Source organism: Apodemus sylvaticus, chromosome 9 (assembly GCF_947179515.1).
Source record: "Apodemus sylvaticus chromosome 9, mApoSyl1.1, whole genome shotgun sequence".
Classification (NCBI taxonomy): Eukaryota; Metazoa; Chordata; class Mammalia; order Rodentia; family Muridae; genus Apodemus; species Apodemus sylvaticus.
In genome coordinates, this window is record NC_067480.1 from 65415663 (window position 1) to 65442154 (window position 26492).

A 26492-nucleotide genomic window follows, 5' to 3' on the forward strand; every position below is an offset into this window, starting at 1 on the left:
GCATTTCCCTGATGATTAAGGATGGTCACTAAACCCTACACAATTATGGATGACAAGAAGTGCTTGCCAAAAGGAGCCTATTATGGCTGTCTCCTGAGGGGCCCTGCTAGAGCCTTACAGATACAGAGGCAGATGCCAGCAGCCAACCATTGGACTGAGTGAGGGGTTCTCAAAGGAGGAATTGGAGGGAGGACTGAAGGAGCTGAAGGGGTTTGTGGCCCCATGGGAAGAACAATGATGTCAACCAACCAAACGCCCCAGGGCTCCTAGGGGCTAAGCCATCAACCAAGGGGTACACATGATTCCAGCCACAATTGTGGTGGAGGACTGCCTCGGTGGGAGGCGTGCATCAGTGGGAGGAGAGGTCCCTGGTCCTATGAAGGTTTGATAGATGCCCCAGTGTGGAGAAATCGAGGGGGGATAGGTGGTAGTGGGATGGGTGAAGGGGCATCTTCTTGGAGGCAGGGGGTGGGAGGATGGGTTGGGGGTTTTCTGGGAGGGGGGAACCTGAAAAGGGTATAACATTTGAAATATAAATGAAGAATATATTCAATAAAAAATGTGTCTTGAAAGACCTCCCAAAGTTTAATTATATTTTATAGCGATGTCATGTTTCTGTAATTAGCTCTCCTTTATAGCAAACTATCTTAAAATCATCCCCTTTCCCACAGATGTGAAGCAAGTTTCAAAAAAATATGGCATATAACAAAAAACCATACCTGAAATAAAATAAGTATTTGATTGTGTAGTATCAGTTACTTTGTTCTGTAAGGCTTGTATTTCACCAAGTGAACTGGACAAACTGAAGCTCGCCTGAGCAATCCGGCCTGAGCAATTACATTCCAGCCAGGGAGCTGGTGGGATCCCAGGCCAGATGTGGCCATGGAGACCATCTTTTGAGCTGGCCTAGAAAATTAATCATTATAGTTTTGATTTTCAAGTTTGAATATAGGAAATCTAAATTTGAGTCTACATTCCAACAGTGAATGAAAATGTTATCTTTGGAAAATCACATGATAAAGAAATGTTGCACTTTTTATGTCCTAAATGATGAGAAATGACACCTCCCACACCTTGCTCAGAGTCTGCGGCGGTGAGCCTGAGTACTCAAAGCACTTGCCAGTGGTAAAGGCGCGTTTCAAGTCTGTCTCTACAGATCCAGTGGTAAAGGCGTGTTTCAAGTCTGTCTCTACAGATCCAGTTGCTTGGCTTTACGAGCATAGCTCTTAAGACAAAGATGGGTAAACCACATATGGAAGAACTTTGTAAACCCGGCATCTAATGGCAGTCTCTCTCTCTCTCTCTCTCTCTCTCTCTCTGTCTCTCTCTCTCTCACACACACACACACACATACACACACACGCACACACACACACATGAACACACAGAAATCACATGACTCACCACAACAAAGGTTTAATGTCCAGTCATGTTCCCTTCCTGTGAACTCTTCATTGTCTTAGTTGCACCTTAGGAACCATTATATCCCATGGCCCTGTGGAAGTTGAGTCACGCTCCTTCCCGATCAGAGTCACTGCTGAAGGCAGAGCCTCAAGCGAGTCTTTCCTCCCAGCCCCACTGCACATGGAATGCAGCTTTTGAGTTTGAGGCTTCTAGCAAAATAAAGAAGAGGAATTCTTTCCCATTTAGGTTTTTCTAAATTTCCTGAACCATTCTTATATATATATATATATATATATATAAATTATAAACAAAAGCCCATTACGGCGCACATCTCGGTGGAATTTTGAACACAGTTGTAATATTTCATTCAGCTTGGCATCCCTGAATGTTATTATTTACAAGTCTGAACAAACCAAGCACAATTATTTTTCTTAAGCAAAGCATATCCAATGGGAATACATCCAAATAGTTCAACTCCTGCAGTACATTGTCATCTTTACCAACGTGAAATAAAAATCTGTCCTAGGATTTCCTTAGAGACAGAGCCCTAAGTAAACCATCTTCCTCTATAGAAAACCCAAGCACTGCCTTATTAGTAATGTCTACTTATATTGCTTTGAATTTATGTCCTCTTATTTTCCAGTTGATAGCAAAATCATGCAGCCATACAATGACTTTGTTTATTTTTTATTTTTTCAAGGTTGTTAAAGCAGGGCTTTTGTGTTTAAGATATTCTTTGAGCTCCCCCTATTGATAGAATCTTAGTATGGTGTCAAGGTACATTTAAAACAAGCCATAAGCTTAAACACTGCTTTATGTGCTTACGACACAGTTGACTGGCATGAAACATGTGGCGAAAGATGATCCAGTCATCATCAGGGGTTTGGTCAGTAGAAATGGCCAAAGAAAGGAAAGAGAGGAAAAGAATAGTTGGAACATAAAGTGGTAGTGTTCATAAACCCACAGGGCCAATGATTGTAGTTTAGGAAGATGAGAAGCAAGGAAACCATGACCTTATTTTCAAGCTTCAAAGGTTGCTATTGCTTATCTAGAAGCACCTGCAGCCACTGGGCATTCCCTACTGAGAATTCACTTAACAGTAGCTCCTGGTGTATATTCTGGTGATACTACTGCTAAGTGGGTAGCATACATACTCAAGTTGACTTCACTCAGGTCTGCACCAGGCAGCTAATGAACCTTGGCAGCCGGTACTACTCGTCCTTCTGGGATACATCTCTTTGTGATCTTACAATCTCTGGGAGTGTGGAACACTCACCCCACACATGGCATGCTATGCTAGCTCAGAAGTGGAGGCTGTTTCAGCATAGACCCCTTGCCAAGCCTAGAAGAAATTAACATGTCTTTAGGAACTATGATTCCCTTTCTCTGCTCGGCCCCACGGCTATGCCTCTGGGGAATATGAAAACAGCACTTGAATTGGGTTCTGCTTTTCCAGCCACTGTCCGCCTCTCAATTTTTTTTTATCTACAGAACATGGTTAATGGTTACCCTACACTTCCAGGGTTGTTGACAGAACCAAAGAAGAATATGTGAGTTATTGGTGGTGTGTGTGCATAGGCTGGCTGTATTCTTACGGAATTTATGCTGCCTGCTCGATGGAGATCAGGCACTATATTGACAGATGGCCTCTTTCTTTTTTCTTTTTTCTTTTTTTGTATTAGATATTTTCTTTATTCACATTTCAAAAGTTATTCCCTTTCCTGGTTTCTCCTCCCAAAAAACCCTTACCCATCCTCCCTCCCCCTGCTCACCAATCCGCCCACTCCTGCTTCCATGTCCTGGCATTCCTCTACACTGGGTCATCGAGCCTTCACAGGACCAAGGGCCTCTCCTCTCATTGATGTCTGACAAGACCATCCTCTGCTACATATGAAGCTGGAGCCATGGGTCCCATCATGTGTACTCTTTGGGGGTGGTTTAGTCCCTGGGTGCTCTCCAAGTACTGGTTGGTTCATATTGTTGTTCCACCTATGGGGCTGCAAACCCCTTCAGCTCCTTAGGTCCTATCTATAGCTCCTCCATTGGGAACCCTGTGCTCAGTTCAATGGTTGGTTGAGAGCATCCTCCTCTGTATGTGTCAGGCACTGGCAGAGCCTCTCAGCAGACAGCTATATCAGGCCCCTGTCAGCAAGCACTTGTTGGCATCCACAATACTGTCTAGGTTTGGTAACAGTATATGGGATGAATCCCTAGGTGGGGCAGTCTCTGGATGGTCTTTCCTTCAGTCTCTGCCCCACACTTTGTCTCTGTATCTCCTCCTGTGGGTATGTTGTTCCCCCTTCTAAGAAGGACCAGAATATCCATACTTTGATCTTCCTTCTTAAGCTTTGTTTGGTCTGTGAATTGTATCTTGGGTATTCCAAGCTTCTGGACTAATCTCTACTTATCAGTAAGTGCATATCATGTGTGTCATTTTGTGATTGGGCTACCTCTCAGGATGATATTTTCTAATTCTATCCATTTGCCTAAGAATTGCATGAATGCATTGTTTTTAATAGCTGAATAGTATTCCATTATATAAATGTACCACATTTTCTGTATCCATTCCTCTATTGAGGAACATCTGGGTTCTTTCCATCTTCTGGCTATTATAAATAAGGCTGCTATGAACATAGTGAAGCTTGTGTCCTTACTACATGTTGGAGCATCTTCTGGGTATATGGCCAGGAGTGGTATAGCTGGGTCCTCAGGTAGTACTATGTCCACTTTTCTAAGGAACCGCCAAACTGATTTCCAGAGTGGTCATACCAGTTTGCAATGAGATGGCCTCTTTCGTGGGACTCAGGGCGCAACTGCATGCAGATCTGTCTTCTCTGAAACCTCAGACTACATTCCTATATACCCCCTTTGGGAAACTTTTTGTTTTAAGTTTTTTGATTCCACCATTAGATCCCCTACACTGACACTACTATTAACACACACACACACACACACACACACACACACCACCTTGGGTTCTAAAGTTGTGCTTTTGTGATTGTGAGACTCATATTGGATGACTGTTAACTGACAAGGGGTGCCAAGGTGGAAGGGATGTCTCCATTCACTCCTAGATTTAAAGGGCCCTGTAACTAGCTTTAAGCTTAGGCAAAGGGAGGAAGTAGTCTGACACGCATTCTTTTCCCAACCGTCCAGGGAACCAAACAGGAGCTTCAGGATTCCCTCCTGTAGTTAAAGCTATGTAACCTTGGCCCTTTCTACCCATGACCAGGTTAACAAAATTATGACTCTGAGACTTCTTCTCTAGGAATAAATGCCTAGGCCAACAGCTTTGCTTGTTCCCTGACTACTTCATAACCTGTTTATTCTATTCGAAGCCATGCCATGTGGCTGTTTACCTGGTCTTCAATTTCATACGACTGTCTTCTGTGTCTGGGGTGAATCTCTCATGCCTGATTATCTCCCAGAATCTCATATTCTCTCTCTGTCTCCACCTCTGTCTCTCTGTCTCTCTGTCTCTGTCTCTCTCTGTCTCTCTATCTGTCTCTCTGTCTGTCTCTCTGTCTCTGTCTCTCTGTCTCTCTGTCTCTCTCTCTTCCCTCCTTCTTTCTGTCATCTATCTCTATCTCTGCCGGATGGCCCACCTTCTAATTCTGCCTCAGGTCATTGGCCATAGGCTTTTTTATTGATAGGTAAAACTTCCACACGTTGCACAAATGTTCCCCTCTACACCTCCCCCCTGCTTCTAAGTGGAGATTAAACTGTGTCACGCTGGGTCAGCTTTACTTAATCTTTTTTATAGATAGAAACATGGATAGGAAATTTTTTAAATATGTTTTGATATTCAACAAAACAAAGAAGTTCCAGTCAGTGAGATGGCTCTGTAGGTAAAGAAGTTTGTCACCATGCATGAGGAAACCCATGTTCAATTCCTGTAAGTCACATGCTGAGAGAAGAGAAGCAACTCCCACAAGTTTTCCTCTGACTTCCCTGCTCAAGTAATGGTACACACCCCAACCCCCATCCTCTACACATATTTTTTTTTCTTTTTTAAACTCATTAGAACAGATAGTCTCTGGTGCTTCTTTGTCTAAACTTTTGCAATCCTCAGAAGTAGGAAAGGGTAGGAGCTTTAGATTGTTTTAAATGAACTTTAAATTTTTGATTTGGAATACTTGAGCATACCTTGAGGGTAGCAACTGCCTCCTTGTCCTACCTTTGTCCCTTCCCAGGAAGAGTCACAACAGAAATTAAATAAACGTAATTATTCTGTCATCCCTCAAGTGACCAGAATTTGAAGCTACCACTCTGTCATGTAAAACAAGTATTTCCAGGTCCAGGATCGCTGGCATTGCAGTCTCTCCAGTTCGCTCTGTGTCAGCAGGCTTGACAGATAAGTGACTTTAGCCACAGACTGAAGTGTTGGTGATTCTGGGTGGTGGAAAGGTGTGAAGTACAAAGAAGCTATCCGTGAAGCCTGAGTGCCCTGGTTCCCTTCACTACACAACCAAACAAATGTTCCTTCATGGCTCAGTGTTCTCTAACACAGACACACTACTCACGACCCAACCAGCCCCAACAGTTCCCAGCAAGTGGATTTTCTTTGAACTGAATGGAGGCATTGTAAGTGTTCTTTAAGAGGAAAAAAAGAGAGAGAAAACAAAAACAAAAACAAAAACACTGACATAAGTTTCTTCCTATAAACCCAGCCTTCTGAGAGTGGAGTATCCATCCAGACTCCTCATTGTACATGCTGAGAACATTTGTCATTTCCATGAATTTCTTATAAGTCTGTAACTATGGGCTCTGGTACCAGTAGCCCCCTTTTCTCATTATTTCCCAGTATCTAAGCTAGTTCTTAGCTTTGTTTTTGTTGTTTTTAACATGCTAGATTAATATTTGCTAAAAGAATTGGTTCCTAAGTGCTGCAGTTTTCCCTGTGTTAGGAATGTTATGGCTTACTAAACTGTGGTGCACACCTGTAACCTCAGTACTCAGGGTGGCGGGGCGGAGAGAGAGAAAACAGGAGAGTTCAAGGTATTCTTCAGCTCACAGCAAGTGTGAAGCCAGCCTAGGCCACAGGACACCCATCAAACATCAAGCAAAGAAGCAAACATGAAGGAACAGACAAGAGCTTCTTCTTAATGGAGGAATTATTGATTCATATTGTCCAGAATATGCTACTAGACAGTCAGGAGAGAAAAATATAGGGATATCTAGGCATCCCTTTCATTAGTTTGTATACTTTTTGCTGGGCAGAGTCCTAGTCATGCTGTTTAGCCAATGTCTGGCCAATTGTCCAATTTCTTATTATTAAATATGTTTATTTTAAATCTGTAATCATCTTGGGTAGTATCTTAGCCAGTGTTACAATTGCTATGATACAACACCATGACCAAAAGCAACTTGGAGAGGAAAAGGTTTATTCTACTCATAGTTCCATAGAATAATTCATCATCAAAAACAGTGAGGGCCAGAACTCAAGCAGGTCAGGAAACTGATGGATGGAGCTGATGCAGATGCCATGGAAGGATGCTACTTACTGGCTTGCTCCACATGGCTTGCTCAGACTGCTTTCTTATAGAACCTGAAGCCCAGGGATAGCACCACACATAATGGGCTGGCCCTACCCCATCAATCACTGATAAGAAAATGCCTTACTGCCTAATCTTATGGAGGCATTTTTTCAATTGAAGTTCCCTCCTTTCCTATGACTCTAGCTTGTGCCAAGATAACATAACTAGTCAGCACAGGTTGTGAAGATAGCTTTTAGAACAGACATCAGTGGTTTTTCTTATTTGTAAAATATTCTAACTCTGTGAGGGAAAGACTCCAGGACTGTGAAATTGAATGGCATCTGGCTTGGATTGCACAGACAAAGTAATGGAGGCCTAACCATAGGATTGAGGTGTGAAACTTCCAACTTGTAATCGTATGGTTTGAATGATGACTATGGAGGCATTGGAAATTAATGATGTTCAGACTTCTTTTAGTCATGTGTATTGGATGTTAGGCACCCTGCCATGCTTTGTTGTAAATATGCATCATAAGGGATCAGGTAATTTTATGTAAACAACAAAAATTGGTTAGAATCATCAAGGAGACTTCTTATAATCCAGATTAAAAGAAAACAAAATCCTAAAGCATGAAATTTTCCTCAAAGTTAATGGACAACCCTGACTGTAATAATTGCTCTGTGGAAGCTTCATTTCTCATACTCTTTTAAATCAAAATACAATAACACAATTTCCCCTCTCCCTCCTATCCTTCCATGTCCCTAACCCTGCTCCCTCCCAAATGTATGTATTCTAAGACCCTACATATATATGGCAAACACATGTTTCACAACTTTTAAAAAAGCTGAGGAAGACATCTTTAATGAAGTCTTAACATTCATTCTTAATCATATGATTTAAGCTACAAACCAGAATGAGCGGAGATGGTACTTGAAACTTGGCTTTTCTACTCTATCAAATACAAGCCACATCTGTGGTCTGTGCTCCTGACCAACATGCAATAAATCAGGGTTCTCAAAAGCCACTTCTTGGGTTCAGTTAATTTGCTGGAGAAGCCCACAGGACTCATTTCTATTTCCCAGTATATCATAGAGGCTATTATAAAGGAAACAGTGATATGTAAGACATGTAGAAGACATGCGGCAAGGAAGGCAGGACACCTTCCAGAAACCTCCATATCATTCAGATGGAACTGTCTCAAGTGTTGTCCTTTGAAGGTTTTATGGAAGGATGAAGTGGGCGTGGTTGATTGCATCATGGCCACTGAGGATAATAAAGTCTCCTCCTTAGGAGTTTGAGGCTGGTGTAAAACTTCCAACTTGTAATCATATGGTTAGTGACCCTGGCACCCAGCCCTCATCCTGCAAGTATATCCAGAAGCCACTAGAGTCACTTCATCTGAAACAAAAAAGTACTTTTGCCAAGAAATCACAAAGTTTGTGTTGGGAAGCAAAGTCAAAGACCAAATATTTGAACAAAGGAACCTTGAAGCTGACATGGTGGCCCACGCCTATAACCCAACACTTAGGAAGCAAAGGGATGCAGATCTCTGAGAGGGAGAAGCCAACTTTGTTTACACAGAGATTTCCAGATCAGCCTCATCTGTATAGTGATAAGACCTTATCTCAAAACAACAATAAAGGGTTCTTCTATCGCTCTGTTTACAAGCCATAGAAATCCTGTCCCCAGAACTAGAGTCAGAAACTAATGTGCATATCTAATTATGTCATAGCATTATAGGATCTCATTTTCAGGAAGGTCTTTTCCAGCAATAGTCTTCTCTACAAAAGATCTGTAGAGACAAGATCAACTCTAGGCACAAGAAAGAACCTAGGAGTCATGATTGTCATTTGAAGTCTTTCCCAGAAGTGAAGAGAAGGCCATGGGCAATGAGCCAGAAGGGCAATGCCTTAGTCACACCACCATGCTCAAGTGGAACTCTGAGGTGACAAGCAAGTCATCTAAGTTAGTTGAAGGCTATATGTCAAAGCAGGGGGCTAGACCACACTGTAACAATTTGTTAACTTGATTTCTAGCTATTAAAGCATTGTGTTTTCATTTGCATGCCTGCTGAAAGCCTTTCAAAAATTTGTACATGCTTATCTACCAATGAACTGGATAAAAACAGTAAAAGGAACACTCATTGATAAACATAAAATGAAAGGCTCTCAGTCATCTTAGTAATGGACACAGTGTAAGTTCCTCTCCTCAGGGTTAGTGAAGTTTTCTTAGTTAAAAATAGTTTTGTGTCCTAATAGAACCCAGTTACTTTGTCTTTTGCTCAACCAAAAGGAAAACAGATTTCAAGGCTGTACAGGGAAGGGAAATTGTCTATTTGGCATGTTCGTGTACTAAGAGTGATTTCAGTGGTTCTCTAAGGGATTTGCAAGCAGCATTATATTATTTATAACTTCCTGCTAACTGATGCAAAGTGACTCCAGTCTGCTCCTTTCTCTACTTTGGGCAATCAAACATAAATGATCTTCTAGCCCAAGAGGAAAAGGCTTTTTCAATCTGTACTTTTCTTCTGAATCCTAAGCTTAGCACCCTCTGCATTATCAAACTACTTCTCACGCAATTCTTATTCATATCACATTTGACTAACTTTTATTATTTCAAAATGAGCACAGTGGGTTCAGAATTTTTACTGATACTCAGTGTTATTTCCCGTTTCTCCCAGGGAGACCCTGTTCTCTCAGAACTCGCCCGGTTCTAATTTAGACAAGTCCACTTCTGTTCACTTTTTCCTAGGCTTGTTTTATAAATGGTTTAAGTTTTCTCTCATAAAATGTCCCACATCCTTTTCTTGAGACTAAATGAAATGTTAATGGACCACATCAAGAATAATTGCTTCCCAAATCCTACCTGTAGTTCTTGTTAAAATGCAAAATCTGATTCTGTAAGCCTGGGCTTGAAATCCCATTTTTCTACTAAGCCTCTAGATGGTGACAGTTGTGCTGGCTGGAGGCATAGCAAATTCCCATAGGGTGTCATCGCACTGCTTTTTCTTTTCTTTCATGGCTATGTCCTCTGTTCCCACAGATAGTAGAGTTTTCTATTATTTAAACATACAGATTTGATATGATTTGAGCTATAATTTCTCCCTTCAGTCTTTCCTGTTTACCTTCTAATTCTGTTGTATAATTATTACCTGGTTTGTTTTTGTTTGGTTGTTTTCTTTTCTTTTCTGTATTATCTCCAGTTCTTCTGGTTAGGTCTGTGTCCTCTTTCCTAGCTGATTTTATCATCACCACCACCATCATCATCATCATCGTTATTTATTAGGGAAACTCAACAGTTTCCAGAGAAGATTTTCAAGAAATAGCTTCTTGAGGCTTTGCATGTCTGAAACACTTTTTATGGTCACTCTTGACTGGTGGTTTGGATGGGAATAGAATAATTTTCTTCAGAAGATAATAAAAACGCTCATTGTCTTCTAGTTATTTTATATTCTGATTCTCAGTCACTTACAAATGGCCCTTCATTTCTCTACTCCTGAGACCTCAGCCTTCCCATTTAGTCTCTGGAGTTTACAGCAATGAGGACTGTGACTTTTCATTTATTCATTGTAATTGGCATCTCTTCAATTCTTGTATAGTTGATTGGCACAACTTAGTAGCAATGAGTACTCATCACAACTGGTTGATTCGTCATTTATTTTGAGCAAACTGAGCTTGTGTTTACTTTTCTAAAAAATCTTTTGTTTTTGTATTTTCTTCAGAGTTTTTTTAAAATTTTATGCCTATATTTTGTGTGAGAGACTTTGTCAGATGTCTAATGATCATTAGCTTGACATTTCACAACTAAGACTATAGAAGCCATTTAGAGGTTGATCTTCTATGTATATTGAGACTGAAGAACCAAGGATGAGTTATTAGGACTAGCTGTTTCTTAGGGATCAGCTCCACAAAGGCAACACTGGTGAGTTCACCTCTGCTCTGGTCCCCATCCAAGGTATATTTCCTGAAGGTTTAAAGCCTGACTCTGAGTAGACCAGGTGTCAAAGGCAGACAGGGCCTGGATATCACCACAGACTTTCGCAGAATCATCCTCCCTGCAGCCTGACACTGCACCCCTGGCTACAAGTTGTTGTCTACCTAGAGTGCAAAGTTTCCCTAATGTCACTGACTCATCTGCTCTGAAGAAAAACCACTCGTTCCCTGGCCAGGTCAGGAATCCTATAGACACATTGCATGGGCTGAGGCTCTTAGAGGGCCTGCTTGGGCCTCTCTTTTGTCAGTCTCAGAAAAGTTAAGACCCTTTCCTCTTCCAACTTTCCTGCCTCACGCTGGGAATCTATATGACAATTTTGTTTTGCTAAAATCTTATTAAAGTTTTGGGAGCAAACAGAAGAAAATATATGTATCTCACCTATGTCTAGCCAGAGATGGTCTTGATTTCTTTTCTGAACAATTCATTATAAGAGTATAAGTTCTTCTATATATTCATAAATATGTGGCTTATTTTGTAAGTTATTTGGCAAATCCAAAGAACTAGTTTTAGAAAATTAGAATAAAGAATAACTTTGCATTTTAAATACTGGAAATATGCCCAAATTCGAAAAGCAAGAACTCATGTTTTGGAAACTGAAAGTCATTATTTGCCTTGTTTTTAAATACTGTGAAACTTTGGGGGACATCCACTTTGTTAATTTCTGGCATAGAAAAGCTGCTTTGTACGAAACTGATCCACCTGTCTCCCCACAGGGCTGCCATATGGTGACGGAGGAGCTGCACTCCATTACCTTTGAGACCCAGATCTGTCTCTATGGCCTCACCATTAACCTAGAGGTGGGTTTCTCAAGAAAAGTCCACTTGCTAGTAATATTTACAGCAACATGTCAGCATTGACAGAAAAAACCAAGTCCTTTTGGATTCCTGCCTATTCTTCACATAATATTTAGGAAAACAGCATATCAAATGTGCAGTAAGTAGTTAGATGCCATTCTGGTTAAATATAAGAATGATAAAGACTTTATGACTCATGAATTCAATGTATGTTGATTGGTTGTCTACATTTGTATTATTTTCTGAATCAGGAGTATTCAACAGAAAGCATAAAGAGAAATAACTATCCTTGAGCTATATCATGTAATGATATATTTTCTAAAATTGATGTTATATCTAAAAATCTCCTGGAGGGCTTCTCTGATGTAATGAACAAAGGACCGTGGTGAGAGTGTTGGCAGTGGGTTGTTTTGACCATCTTCCAACATCAATACTGAACTTTAAGGATAGACTTCAGGGTTAAATTGAACACATTAATTACAAGCCCTTTGAAGTCAGAGCACCATGCATTGCTTGTACATGGTTGCCTGTCCACAATTCCTAGCACATGCTAAAGGCCCAGTATATCTTGAATGAACAAATTAGTGTGTCCATTAACAAGCTCCAATTCAGGCAACTTGAGTAAGATTATACTTGGGAGTGTATTGTGTTAGACTCTGCCTTTCCCTTTTTATACAACATTCAAAAGTGTGTAAAGCCCTCCACGTCGTTCTCCTAACCCTCTTCTTCCATAAGCTTCCCTCGGTTTCTGGGTCTGTCCTTGGGAATCATATGCCTATTAGGAAGTGACTTCTCTACAGGGCTTAGCCTCCCAGGCCCATCTGTGAAAGGCTGTTTGCTTCATAAGATAGAAAACAGCAACACTAACAGTACTAAACCATTCTGCAGAAATAGACCAGGCAGCTCCAACTCCAATAACACCTCTCCAGCTTTTACAGTAAAACCCTACTTCCAGCGTGGACTTTAATCAGGCACTAGGTCATAATTTGATTATAGTGGCTTATTCCCAAAGTACATTTAGGTCAAGATTTATTTATTTTAATGTATATGAGTACACTGTTGCTGTCTTCAAACACACTAAAAGAGGGCAGCAGATCCTATTCCAGATGGTTGTGAAGGACCATATGGTAGCTGGGAATTGAACTCAAAACCTCTGGAAGAACAGTAAGTGGTCTTAACCACTGAGCAATCTCTCCAGATTCTAGATTAAGTTCTTTAGCATAACTTATAAGTAGATAACTATGAAATCATGGCTAAAGCCACGTTGGTTGTATCTGAGGCAATGTGTGACATGAGGAGAAGTAGACATTTTTCAGTGTTGAGGAAAACATGGAGGGAACTGCCTGATCGCTAGCATCAGGTGCCCTGAAAGTGTTCCTGTTCCTTTCCTTCCTGTACTTGGCTTGTATGTGCACAGAAAGGTCTTTGAATGGCACCTGGGCACCAGGACTGGAAAATGGGGTTGACTTGATGACCTTTAGATGAGAAGGTGAAGAGTTGCATCAATGCATGTTTGGACTACCTATAATAACTTTTTGTTTTTTTAACTAGACCAGCTCATTACCTGTGGTGATGATTTCTAATGTTAGCCAACTACCTAATGCGTGGGCATCCATCATTTGGTACAATGTGTCAACCAACGACTCCCAGGTAAAGTTCCTGTTCCTGTCTCTCCATTTCTCGTGGTACTTAACTTTGTCTTTCAAAAAGCAACATGCACGTTGTGGTGATAAGGGTGTGTCTAGCTGTTCGAGCCCTGTTTGGTTATGTTTAGCATGTTATGTTTGAGCTGAGCGTGACGACACACTTCTAGAATCCAAGCACTTGGAAGTCCAAGGTAGGCAGCTTGTGATCTGAATGAAGCAAGTCTGAGACAAGCCTGAGCTACATAGTAAGAGCCTGTCTCAAACTTAATAGCAATGATGATGATGATGATGATGATGATGAGGAGGAGGAGGAGGAGGAGGAGGAGGAGGAGGAGGAGGAGGCAATCTGAGTTCTAGCCAAGGTCAGTGACTGACATTGGTTATTTCTGAGTTCTGGTCAGCTCCAAGATTGCCTCACTATGAGTTCTAAGGCTGTCCTCTGCTGTGCTGACTAGACTGTGGGAAACACCTTGTTCCAGAATTTTCTAAGTACTCTCATAACTTCCTATCTGGCTACCTTCTTTTCTTCTGAGCACACTTTCCCTCAGTCTCTTTTACACAGACACAGCATTTGCTTCCAAATAAGTAACCAGAAGGTCCATCCATCTTGCCTGAGTTCTGACAGCACAAATTTTATAGACTTAAGCCTGTCTAGTTTAGGCTGGGTGTTAGTGCCATCTGGTGGTTATTTGAGGCACTTTACAAAAAATGGACTAAAAGTCACTATACCAATAGTTAATAGATGTTTTTATATGAAAACTAGGGAAGGACTCAGATTTTTCTTTTTAAAAAAGTCTCCACTCTCTCTTGCTCTGTTCTTAAGACAGAGAGGACAAAACTCAGATACTGTGTGTTGTGTTGCAAAGTACACAGTTCCAGAAGAAACGACTCAAATGTGAATAACTTTTCTTTTTTACTCAAATCAATTTCTGCCAGAAGAATTTTTTCTACTAGGTGACTGCATGAGAAGAACTGATCACTAAATAGGTCAACCTTCAGTGCCTTTCCCCTTTGATGCAATATTCCTTAAAAGGAAACCACACAGACAATGGCACAGCCCTGTTCATCCGTATCCCCAGACGCCCTGGCATCAAAGACAGATCAACTGCAAAGAGGGGTACCACGTAGTCGTGAAGTGCCCCTCATGGTGGAGAATCCACTAGGTAATTCCCTGCACTTTAAGATCAGAAGCAGTTCCTGGCCTTAAATGCCACTTTTCTTTAAGAGCCACAAGGGTGTGGCAGGAAAGACTTTAGTAGGGTCTTCTGTCCTAGCATAGCACCACACTGGTATCTACTTAGCGACATTCTGCTAGGAATCCGCTACATATACACCACCATGCCCACCCTCCCAGAGCAACTCAGTCCCTTCATGAAGATCTAGAGACTAGACTCATAGTCACCTTACAAAACCAAGCTAAACAGCTAACTTTGACTTATTAACTCTACCTTCCTTCAAACTCCGAGCTCTTACACCTTAACTATACCCTGTCCTCACTAGCTATTTTCCAGACATCTTTCTCAAGGAGACAATTGTGTCCCTAGAAATTATTTTACTTCTCTTCTTCCTGTTTTGTGATCCTTGTGGAATGCAGAGCCCTCTTCCGAGGTGTGCCAGTTAGCATGTTTACAATGAAGACCATTTCAAGGGAAGTTATCTGACCAGCCATTGTTGGGCAGCGTTAACTACTTGCATGAGATGATTGTTGCGTGGTAGTTTAGAGAAAGTTGGGAAGTGTCAAGTGATTCTTTCAGGAAAGACACATCCCCAAGTTGTATTATAATTATAATGGGGAGATCAGTCTTACGAACAATTTATTATTAACATCATTTGACCCAGAATATAAATCAGAACTGTGATATATCGAATGTAGTGTTCCCTGTGAGATTATGATAGATAATCACCATAACTCTATTTCAGAACTTGGTTTTCTTTAATAACCCTCCATCTGTCACTTTGGGCCAACTCCTGGAGGTGATGAGCTGGCAATTTTCATCCTATGTCGGTCGTGGCCTTAATTCAGACCAGCTCAACATGCTGGCGGAGAAGCTCACAGGTGAGAGCTAGGAGACAGGGTCTGCCTCTAGTTTTGGGACTTGAGAGTTTTAAAGCAGTCATGTTACTACTATTACTAATTAGGATGCTGTCACACTTTTATGGGATGCCAGGCACAGGGCTAAGTGTTTTATTTCTCACAATGTTCCTGGGGCCAACAGTATTCTATTGGTTGGAGCACAACAGACATCAATGGCCCCACTGCACGCGGTGGGCCAGACCGGTGCTTCTCTGCAGCCCTTGTATTCACACTCTGGTTTCTAGGTGTTCTTAAGCCACTTCCTCTGAATATGCTGTGAAGCCTTTATGGCGATGCTAACCAACTAGAACATGACAGGCTGTGCACAGGAAATGTACCAAAGATTTAAAAACACGAGCAATGACTTAGTTCTGCACATTAAGGAAGCTTTGGCTTCTTGATTTTGCAGACATCATCAGGGCTTCATAAGCTTTACCTATATTTCTTAGAAGTAACTGTTTTGACAAGCTAGTATACCTAACTCCAGGGAGAGCTCTGAGTCCACGCTGAGTCTGTATGCCTTTGCAGTTAAGCTTGTTCTGCACAGAATCTGTGGCTGCTGTCTGGCTTACGTGATGCTGGCCAGCATGCCATGTGCACCTGTTGGCCCATCAGCAGGTGGCCAAATACAGCTGCCCTTGCCGACAATTTAAAATTTTACTTAATATACTTTTTTGGTCTTGAATTCATAAATACAGTACTGGATATTTGTAAAGTGTTAATGAGCAACTAACACAAAAATATGTTAGCATGTTACTAGCAGTGGTAATATTAGCATAGATTACGGCTGTATCCTTAGGATCTTTAGCAAGTTACCCACAGGCATATAGTTTCTTTAAGATTTAAATAGTATTAATCTCTTCAGGGTTCCAGATCAAAATATTGGTGGCTGCATATTGCCTACATGATTTCTAGTCCATCTTTTTCATTTTAATGGGCAAGAGTCCTGAAAATCTAGCTATACCCAATTACATGATTTTGTTGATGATGTCTAGTTGCCACCCTTGGGCCTGTTATGGGACTGTTTAGATGATCTATTTGATCCTCATTTAATTTTAGTATTTGGTATCTGTCTAGGAAATTGTCCATTTCCTCCAGATTTTCCAGTTGTGTTGAGTATAGGCTTTTGTAGAAGGATCTGATGTTTTGCGATGAGGGAAGAGATTAAATCAAGCACAGAATGAAAGGTCTCACTGTTGCATTAAAATTCTTGTTTTGTTCAGTTGTTATTGTTTTTTTCTTTCATTTTAGTTCAGTCTAACTACAGTGATGGTCACCTCACCTGGGCCAAGTTCTGCAAGGTACAAACAGGGCAATGGGGGTGTCGTTTAGGATGTTAGAAAGATGCTCTCTAAAGCTCCGGTGGTTTGGAAAACTTTAGATGATTTCCTGGGTGAGGGTAACTTTAAAAAAAGGGGGAAAAAGTTCTGCCCTGCTCAAGGGGAACATTTGTAAAGGTTGGAGTGAGTTCTGTCAGAGATGCTGCCCCAGTCACTGTTCTTGTCTGTGTGTGCTCCTGCTTTCTGACAGGAACATTTGCCTGGCAAAACATTTACCTTCTGGACATGGCTTGAAGCAATATTGGACCTAATTAAAAAACATATTCTTCCCCTCTGGATTGATGGGTGAGTTTGTGGACTCTTTTTCATGAGTACTTTTTTTTGCTTTAATTATCTTTTTCCTCTTTTTTTTTCTTTTAAGTATGTTTATGGAAAAATATATTCACTGTTTCTACAGAAAATATTTTGTAATATATGTATGCTATATATTATACTTATGTAATAATATGAGATTACAGGTACAGTTGCTTGCTAGGTCTATTCCTTATGAATGAAATAAAGGCAGAGGCAATAATGATGAATTGAGACTGTGTCTTGCCTCTTGCTCTAATTTTAGGTACATCATGGGCTTTGTTAGCAAAGAGAAGGAACGGCTTCTGCTCAAAGATAAAATGCCTGGGACATTTTTGTTAAGATTCAGTGAGAGCCATCTTGGAGGGATAACCTTCACCTGGGTAGACCAATCTGAAAATGGTATGTAATCAAACTCATTCAATGGTTTGACTATGAATTGGTGCATATGGCCCATAGCCAGGTACCATGAACTCTGAAAGTCCATGTTGCCACCCTCTGTTCTCATGCATGGTCTGTACTGAACAGACTTCAGAAGGTCAAACTTTTTAGTCATGGTTATAACTTGAGTAGGAAGAATGAATACATAGAACGTCCACAGGAGCCTAAATGTTCCCATTTCTGTGCTTTCAGGAGAAGTAAGATTCCACTCTGTAGAGCCCTACAACAAAGGGCGACTGTCAGCTCTGCCATTCGCTGACATCCTGCGAGACTACAAGGTTATCGTGGCTGAAAACATCCCTGAAAACCCTCTGAAGTACCTCTACCCTGACATTCCCAAAGACAAAGCCTTTGGCAAACACTACAGCTCCCAGCCTTGCGAAGGTGACGCCATTTGTGCTTACTTTCCTCTTGAGATTTTGGGAAATGATATCTTTTCAGAGGAAAATGAAGGAACTTCCTCTCTATTATTTTGACCTTGGTAATATCCCAGGGTCATATGAAGGTCTAGAGCCTTAGCAAATCAAGTGCTATGCCAGTGCTTAGTGGAGTAACATTCACAGGGCAGCAAGACTTCACCATGACCAGATTAGCCCTTTGTGAACCTTTGTGAATCCTAGAGTCCATGTTCCTTAAAATGCTCAGTCATTGCACTCTATGGCCCGGGAAAGGAGGGAAGATCTGATGAGTGTAAAACTTTCACAGCGGGTCTGTAGACCTGTATTTTATAAAGTAATTTGAGAGTTGAGAGTTGTTAACTCTGTCTCTCTCTTTCTCTGTCTGTCTCTCTGACTCTATCTCTCTGTCTCTGTTTGTGTGTGTGTGAGAGAGTGTGTGTGTGTAACTTGACATTTGAGAGCTGTTAACTGTCTCTCTTTATCTATCTCTCTGTCTGTCTCTGTCTCTTTCTGTGTGAGAGTGTGTAACTTGAGAGTTGAGAGCTGTTAACTCTGTCTCTCTCTATCTCTGTCTCTGTCTCTGTCTCTGTCTCTCTCTGTCTCTCTCTCTCTCTCTCTCTCTCTGTGTGTGTGTGTGTGTGTGTATGTGTGTGTGTGTGAGTGTGTGAGTGAGAGGTGGGGCTAGGGCTGGAACTCAGACTTTGATGAAAATGCTAGGTAAGTACTGTAACACTGAGTCATAGGTCCCATCTGGCCTTACTGGTCTTGGATTACTGTAATCTCAGCCCAAGAGTATGTGTTCTCTGCCAGAAAACAGACATGGGGATCTGAGCTTCTTTCTCCTTGACATGCTTTTGCTATGTTTACCTAAGGGCCAGAAAAAGAAAAAGCAATATACAAATAGGCATTCAGCAAATATGGAATACAAAATAGAAAATTTGTAAAATTTGTGTCTGAGGCAAGGGGGCTTACCAGTCTTGCATGAAAGCACAGTTGGCCACAGTTTTTGTATCTTATTCAGACAAATATCAAAAATAGTTTTTAAAATTGCAACTGCATTGAACATGTAAATCTTTTCTTTCTTCCACAAATAATACAGTGTAACAACTACTTACATAATATTTACATTGAAGCAAGTATTGTGGGTAACCTGGAAGTGATTTAAAGAATACAAAAAGTATGCTTTGATTCAAAGCAAATGCTGTACTATTGTACACAAAGGGTTTGAGCACTGTGGGTCACACTGCCAGGGTTCCTAGAATCCAGTTCCCAATGGCTACCAGGGGAGTACACAGTCTCTAAAGATCTTCATCTATCTTGTGCGATATCCTATAGGTATCAAAAACAGTGTAAGTCGTTGCCACCTAACTTCAAAACAAATAACATATAATAGAAAACAAATTCAAAGACCCGGCTTTTCAATGGTGCGCTGTGTCTAATAGAACAAAACACAAATGTTTAAATTATATGAACACTAGACCTGCATGCTGCACCTGGGCAGGCCAAGGTTCACCCACGCTACTTCTAGAAAGGCTTCGAAACCTCTAGTAATAAGGTTATGGCTGGTGTTTCCATGAAAAGATCTGTGTTCCTATGTGTGCCAGTCCAAGAGCAAAGCTTTGCTGGTTACAGTCTGAAAGGTTTCAGTGTGTGGAGGTTGCGCCCATCGCTTGTAGGCCTTCAATAAGACATCATCATGAGATTATATGACCAAGAAGCAGAGAAAAAAGAGCCTGCTGTCTCAATATTCCCAATAAAGCACATACCTGATAACTTCCCTTCCTCTAGGCTCCAAGTTTTTTTTTTTTAATATTTTTTATTTTCTATATTCTTTGTTTATATTCCAAATGATTTCCCCTTTCCTGGATCCCCCCTCCCCATATGTCCCATAAACCTTCTTCTCTCCATCCATTCTCTGATCACCTCCCTCCTTTTTCTCTGTCCTTATATTCCCCTCCAATGCTAGGTCAATCCTTTCCAGGATCAGGACCCTCTCCATACTTCTTCATGGGAGTCATTTGTTATGCGATTTGTGCTTTGGGTATTCAGGGCTTCTGGGCTAATTAAAGGCTCCAAGTTTTAAAGGTTCCACTACTGCCCAGGAGCCCACAGACCAGCAACCGAACCTTCAAGACAATGACCTTTGAGAGACACTACAGCACTATCAATTCCCCCATTACACAAATGAATCAGACGCAAATGCCAAACTTAAATACAACATAAAGGGCAGGTGAAGAAGTACAGTCTCAATGATTAGACATTTTAGAGTCGTTGACACACAAAGTCAGATCAGCCTGCCAAGAGTTTTTTTGTTTATGAATTTCATGTTTGCCTGTGTAGCCATTTCTTCCATTCAACTAAAAGGTTTTGTGAATTACAAGACAACCTTGTTATTTATTTTCTGCTGAGCATTATGGATATTTTCCTAGATGTTTTATTTCCAATTTTATCAATCTTCCCCTCAACACTGTGCCTTTCTTTTTCAGTTTCAAGACCAACAGAACGGGGAGACAAGGGTTATGTCCCTTCTGTTTTTATCCCCATTTCAACAATGTGAGTATCTGTAGTCACATGTAAAATATTTGTTATTGAATTGCTTTTTTTTTCCCAAAAAAATCTTTTCTAAAAGAGATTTAAAGGCAGATCAGAGTATATACAATGGAGGATAAAGCATTTTTAATGCCCAGTAAAACATTTTATGCCTCATTTCTTTGAACACATAAAGCTAGTCTTCAGGGCACACTATCCAGTCTATTAAGGTTGAAATTATAAAGCTGCCCTTTTATATGCCATATAGTCTATAGCAGATTGAATGCTGTGATATGAAGTGATGAATTAGACAGCTCAGTGTCACAAAGAGATGAAGCACTGGACAAGTCCTGGACACAGCAAGTCAGCTTGAGCTAATATGTTATAATCCCTGTACTATTTTCCTGTTATCTCTTTAAGCCGAAGTGAGTCCACGGAGCCACAATCGCCATCAGACCTTCTCCCCATGTCTCCAAGTGCATATGCTGTGCTGAGAGAAAACCTGAGCCCAACGACAATTGAAACTGCAGTATGTCCTCCTGCTTCATTGTTGATCTAGGGTATTTTCAATGACACACAGGTGGCATGTGAATCACAGGGGTAGCAGCATGGCACAGGCAAGGAGAGAGCATGCTCACCAGCACGAACTCAAAAGCTGCCTTGCACAGTGCGTGCTGCCCACTGTGCAGGTACTGAGAGCAAACACCTTAGCTTACTAGAACTGCTTTAAGGTGTTTACCACAAAACCAGAGGGCCAAAGATCCCTGTACTTTTCTCTCTGGTGCAGCCATGAGCCACACCGCTCTCTAGCTCTTTGTATTTTAGCTAAGGAAACACGCACACAGCCAGGGGTTACAAGTCCACTTTGGTAGTTATTTTAAGAAGTTCAGGCTTCACAAGTTTCAACTTTTCTTGATTGTGGCATAGCCAGCTGTTGTGGCCTTTCCATTTAGAACGTGAAGAACAGCAGCAGCACAGTGGGTTTTGTTTTTGTTTGTTTGTTTTTTTAAGATTCAAGTCACAATCTAATGCATAGGTATATATCATATGTACATTATAATACATTATAACATTAGAATATATATGTCACTTGAGATGTGTCCTATTTGTTTCCATCCCCCAATGCTGTTAAAGGGTTCAACATCCCCAATTTACATAAGGTGAACATGCATCAGAATCCATTGGAAGGATCCAGATGCCACAGGTCAAATGGTATTCAGTTCTTCAAGACTCCAGGGGATGAAAAATCCACGTTTGCCTTGGGCGCCTTAACCCCATGCTGACTATCTAACTCATTAAGTCATTTATACCTAGCTGAACTTTTGCTAATTTTGCCTCCATTTTTATATCATTATTTTTAGTGTGATGAATTTTTTAAATTAGTGTGTGGGTGTGTGTTTGTGTCTTGTGCTTTTTCTTGCTGAGCCACTTTGCCTGCCCCCGTGAGTGGACTTCTTAACATAGTTTTTAATCTACTTCAATTATCCCTTTTATTTCAGGCTGATCAGCCCTAATTACTTTAATGAATCCTTAGTTAGTTGGTAGAAAGATTACAGATTGTTTAGTAGACAAAAAAGCGTTTACTCCATCAAAACGGCAATTTATTTGCAAAGCAGTTTCCTTAACAATCATTTCCGTTTTCATTTTTAGATGAATTCCCCATATTCTGCTGAATGACGGTGTAAACAGACTCTTCAAAGAAGGAAGCAGTTGAAACTGGAGACTGTTCTTTACCATAGATCACAATTTATTTCTTCAGCTTTGTAAATACCAGTTTCTAGAAAATGGTAGGAAGTTCGAAGCTCTCTTCTCACTCCCAGCCAGGAGCACTTCGACTAAAATGCTAAAAAAAACAAGCTCCGGATAAACTTGCAAGAAAAGACAGCTTTAAGAAACCCGTGTTGGTACCAATATAACAGAGGACTCCTTCAAAAACATTTGTTTCTGGTTTTATTTCTCAGGTGTTACTTAAGACTTTGGCTCCGAAAGCTACGTTAACATTTCAGGGTGGGTCAACAACCCGTAATCATGCCTGCTTTACTCAAAGCCACAGGAAGATTTAGTGGAAAACCCAGATAAGAATCTTCAAAGTGGACCTAAGATGGGGGAATGGCAGGGCCCGACCATGTGATTCACAGGGCTGCAGGGATGAGTCATGAAGCCTCATCCTAGATTGCTAGGCAGAACTCATCACATGTGTGATGCTCACAGCTACCGGGATGGGGCTCTCGGTAGGAAAAGGATCCAGAGTCATCCCTGTATGCTGGGCAAATGCACTAACATTAACCGCATTAAAAGTGGACAGATGGGGGAAGGTCTTAGGAAACAAAACCTGGGAAGCAAGCAGTACCCTGGACTGTGGATTCCGGGCATCACTTGTCGGTTGCACAGTTTACATCTCTAGACCATGTTGAACTGGATGGGTTCAGGAATCCCTTCATATTCCAGTAGTCTCTGGTCCTGTAAGCTTACTCTGAGACTACAGAAGGGGTAAAACCTTCCAGTCTCTCTGATGGAGAGAAGGAAGGTGCTCTGCTCACGAGCACTCCAGGGGTATAAGCCGTAGGTGTACACTGAGCCTCACTACACGCTCTGTGATTGCTCGCTCTGCCCATAGCAATCGTGTAGAATCGCTCAAGGCTTGAAAGAAGACACCTGATATCTGCCTTTGGCCTTAATATCATATGTATATATGTGCACACATACATACTTACACACACACACACACACACACACAGCTTATACACCATTATCCATATCCTTGCTGCTTGCAGAGTCCTTCACTCCTTTGCTGCACATAGTGATCCAACTGCTTGCATTTTTAAAAAAATATGGCTTGTCAGTATAACTAATTAATATACAATAAAACTATACGATAAAATTAACTTTTTATCACGTCAGTATTAACTTTAACAAATCCAGAGTTAAGGAATCCCCACTGGAAGGCATAGACCAACCTGTCTGGATCCTTATGAAGACGATGCTACACTAATGTGCTAAAGGTGTTCTCTCCGGATGACTTATTTTGTAGCCAGAGCTCCACTTCCAATCAATGGAGGGCTAGTGAAAGGTTCCATGTGTAAAAACACCACAGAGCCTAACAGAGTTCAGTTCTGAGACCCACATTAAAAACTATATTGCATCTGTAAACTACGGCAATACAGAAGGCAGAGACAGATTGTGTAGGAACTCAAAGGTCAGCCTGGAACAGGCAGCCTGGCAGAAACAAGAGAATACTCCTCTAAAACACGATGGGAAAAGAAAACTTACTCCTGAAAGTTGACCTCTTGGCCTCACATGCATTCTGTACACACGTGCATCTGCACTCACACATGCAAGCATCATACAATAATAAAGACGCACAAGACTTCATCCTGCTTGAAATCTCTGAATAACTCAGAACACTCTGCATTTTACTGGAGTAGATGAATAGAATTCAGGGGCTCATAAACCCAAACAGCAAAAGCCATAGCTTTATTTCCACTAACTTCTAGCTGACTTTAGAATTCCATCATTTTTAAACAAAGAGCAGCAAATTACAACACATACTGCCTTTACATCATATTACAGTAGCCTCATTACAAAGTTCCCTCAAAATATTGAATATGTTAAGCACACTTTAGAAATTATGATAGCCCCACTGCTAGATCTTATTTAAGGCCACTAGTAAAAAAGCACTTACACTGTGTCACAAAGGTGATTTCAATCTGGTTTTATGTGTCACCAAGTTCACTAGATATATATTTCAATATAGCCAGTTTCTTTTTTTAATCTTTTGGATTTTATTTTATTTAAGTAAAGACATTATTCTTTGAAGCTGTTCATAGGCAATGGTATATTTAACACTATCGCTCTGAATAAGGACAATGACTCTTAGAGCTTTCTGAAGGCTGTGACGCTTCACTCATCCCTTCAGTCTCTCAGTTCTAATCCTGTTGTGTCTACTTTCCCTTAATAATAGTCACACGTGTGTCAGGCTCTGAATAACTTTCCTGCCAAATGTTCATATGTGTCTGCATAAGAAAGGGTTCAGGCCATAGCTCCGTCTAAGTCCCCAGCACGGAGATCCCTTCTTGTCTGGACAGACTCCTCGTCTGTCTTCTGCATGCACTTGGACAAAGTCCAGTTATCAATACGATCCCTAGAGTCCTGCACAATCTGACCTTAATAAGCACTTAATGAGTTTGGATACAAGAAGAACAGTGCTTCCTTCTTGTTGTTGGTTGGCTGGCCTGCAAGACTAAGTATCCTCTTCATAAAAGGTACAAACTGTAAACTCGCAAAATAGTCTCCTTTATACCCTCCTATCTAAACAGAGCACACCTGTTTTTGACACAGCACAGAGAGAACTTCCTCTCAATTTTACCTTTTGCTGAACTTCCAAGCGTTGATAAATGATCTACCATCATAGACATGAACTCTCCTCAACTCTCCTTTGATTTAGGTATCTCCCAGGTCTACCTAACAGCTCCCATGTCTGTCCACTCTAAGATGAACCCAGTGTCCTGAAACCTTCCCTACCTGCCCTCATTAAACTCATGTGCATTGCTACTCATACCAGGCCTATACAACAGTCTCTTCTGTCAGGATGGGCGGTGGTTGCCTTAAGCATCTTGTATGCGACATTATGTGAAGAAAGAAAGAAACCATCTACACAGGGTAAACGGGCACTGAGTGGCAGGGAGGGTGTGTATAAAGAACTGGCTCATTTGCACTCTGTAGGGAAGTTTTTAGAACATATATGTACAGATCAGTAGGCTGAAGGGCCTGTGGTAAGGTCTGCTTAGCCGAATTAACCTGTGATTTCTACCCTCAGTGTTAATGATAGTAATTCATTAAAAATAGTTCTGAGAACTGCTCTGTATCAAGCATTGCCCTTCTGCAGGATTTCCCATCTGAGTCAAAGATTTCTGTGTCCGTTTGCTAGGTTCTCCCATGGTAAGCGCACAGTGTCATTCTATATATTTACAGGAGAGAAGTTATCCTGAAATTACCATGTTCTGGTGAGGATAAAGGAAGGCAGGCAATAATACAGAGGGGCCAGATTTAATAAGTGTTGTGAGAGTTATAAAACGAGCATTGGAAGGAGCCAGCAGTGAAGGCTCTCCTAGGAAGTGACTCAGCTAAGACCTAAACATGGCAGGAGGCCAGTCCATCAACTCCTGCTAAAAACCTAGGGGCATTTCAAGAACCCAAGGAAGCCGACAGCAGATAAGCCCAAATCACGTAGGACCCTCCGTGGGGAAAGCTAAAGGCTCCGACATATTGTAAATGTTGGAGAAAGCCAAGAGAATTTTAAAATATAAGAGTGGTAGGATAAACTTTGTTTCTTCATTATATCTGTTTTTGCTCAAACGAACAAAGGATTCTTTTGAAATGAACATCCTGCCCCTGCAATTCCTCTGCGTGAAATGGCTTCTACAGGACAAGGCACTTAGAACATTGTTTTTGAGTTCCCTGCATGACTGTTGATTCAAAATCCTTAGTAGGTTTTGCTTAGTGCCCTGGCCTCTATATACTATACAGCTGCTCCATTGTTCTAACGTGGGAAAGCAGTGTCCTTTTGCCTTGTGGGATTTATGTATAAACTGTATGTTTAGACATACACAGGAGTGGAGGTCAGTGTGTTATGGTGTATGGGGGTGGAGTGTCCTTTCCAAAGAGGCATTGAAGGAACAGCTAGACAGGTACTTCAATATACTACCAAGACTGGCATCAAGTTCACCTTCAGTAGGTTCTGAGTAGTTACGGAAAGCTACAGAATCTCAATCCCTCTGCCTCCCAGATTCAGTTAAGTCATATATATGGTATATATAAGTATTATATATATGACATATATAAGTATAATAAGTATAATATAAGGTATATATATATATCTTAAGGTATATATATATACATATAAATATAAGGTGTATATATATATATATACACACACACACACCTTAAGGTATATATATATACATATAAGTATAAGGTATATATAAGATATATATATATATAAGGTATAAGGTAAGATATATATATACATATAAATATAAGGTATATATAAGATATGTATATATATATATATATGGTATAAGGTATATATATTCCTTTTATTATACT

General features: G+C 40.8%; 1 protein-coding gene across 3 annotated transcripts in view; it reads left to right on the forward strand.

The window, feature by feature from the left end:
* Positions 1-22324, forward strand: part of Stat4 (signal transducer and activator of transcription 4) — a 101674-nt gene extending 79350 nt beyond the window's left edge. For all 3 annotated transcript variants that reach the window (XM_052192325.1, XM_052192326.1, XM_052192324.1), the window contains 10 exons: positions 11588-11671; positions 13220-13318; positions 15235-15370; positions 16640-16689; positions 16919-17013; positions 17285-17421; positions 17653-17844; positions 20345-20411; positions 20808-20916; positions 22038-22324. In XM_052192325.1, the coding sequence (XP_052048285.1) occupies positions 11588-11671; positions 13220-13318; positions 15235-15370; positions 16640-16689; positions 16919-17013; positions 17285-17421; positions 17653-17844; positions 20345-20411; positions 20808-20916; positions 22038-22064 (996 nt within the window). In that variant the 3' untranslated portion in view covers positions 22065-22324. The remainder of the gene's footprint in view (positions 1-11587; positions 11672-13219; positions 13319-15234; positions 15371-16639; positions 16690-16918; positions 17014-17284; positions 17422-17652; positions 17845-20344; positions 20412-20807; positions 20917-22037) is intronic.
* The last annotated feature ends 4168 nt before the right edge of the window (positions 22325-26492 follow it).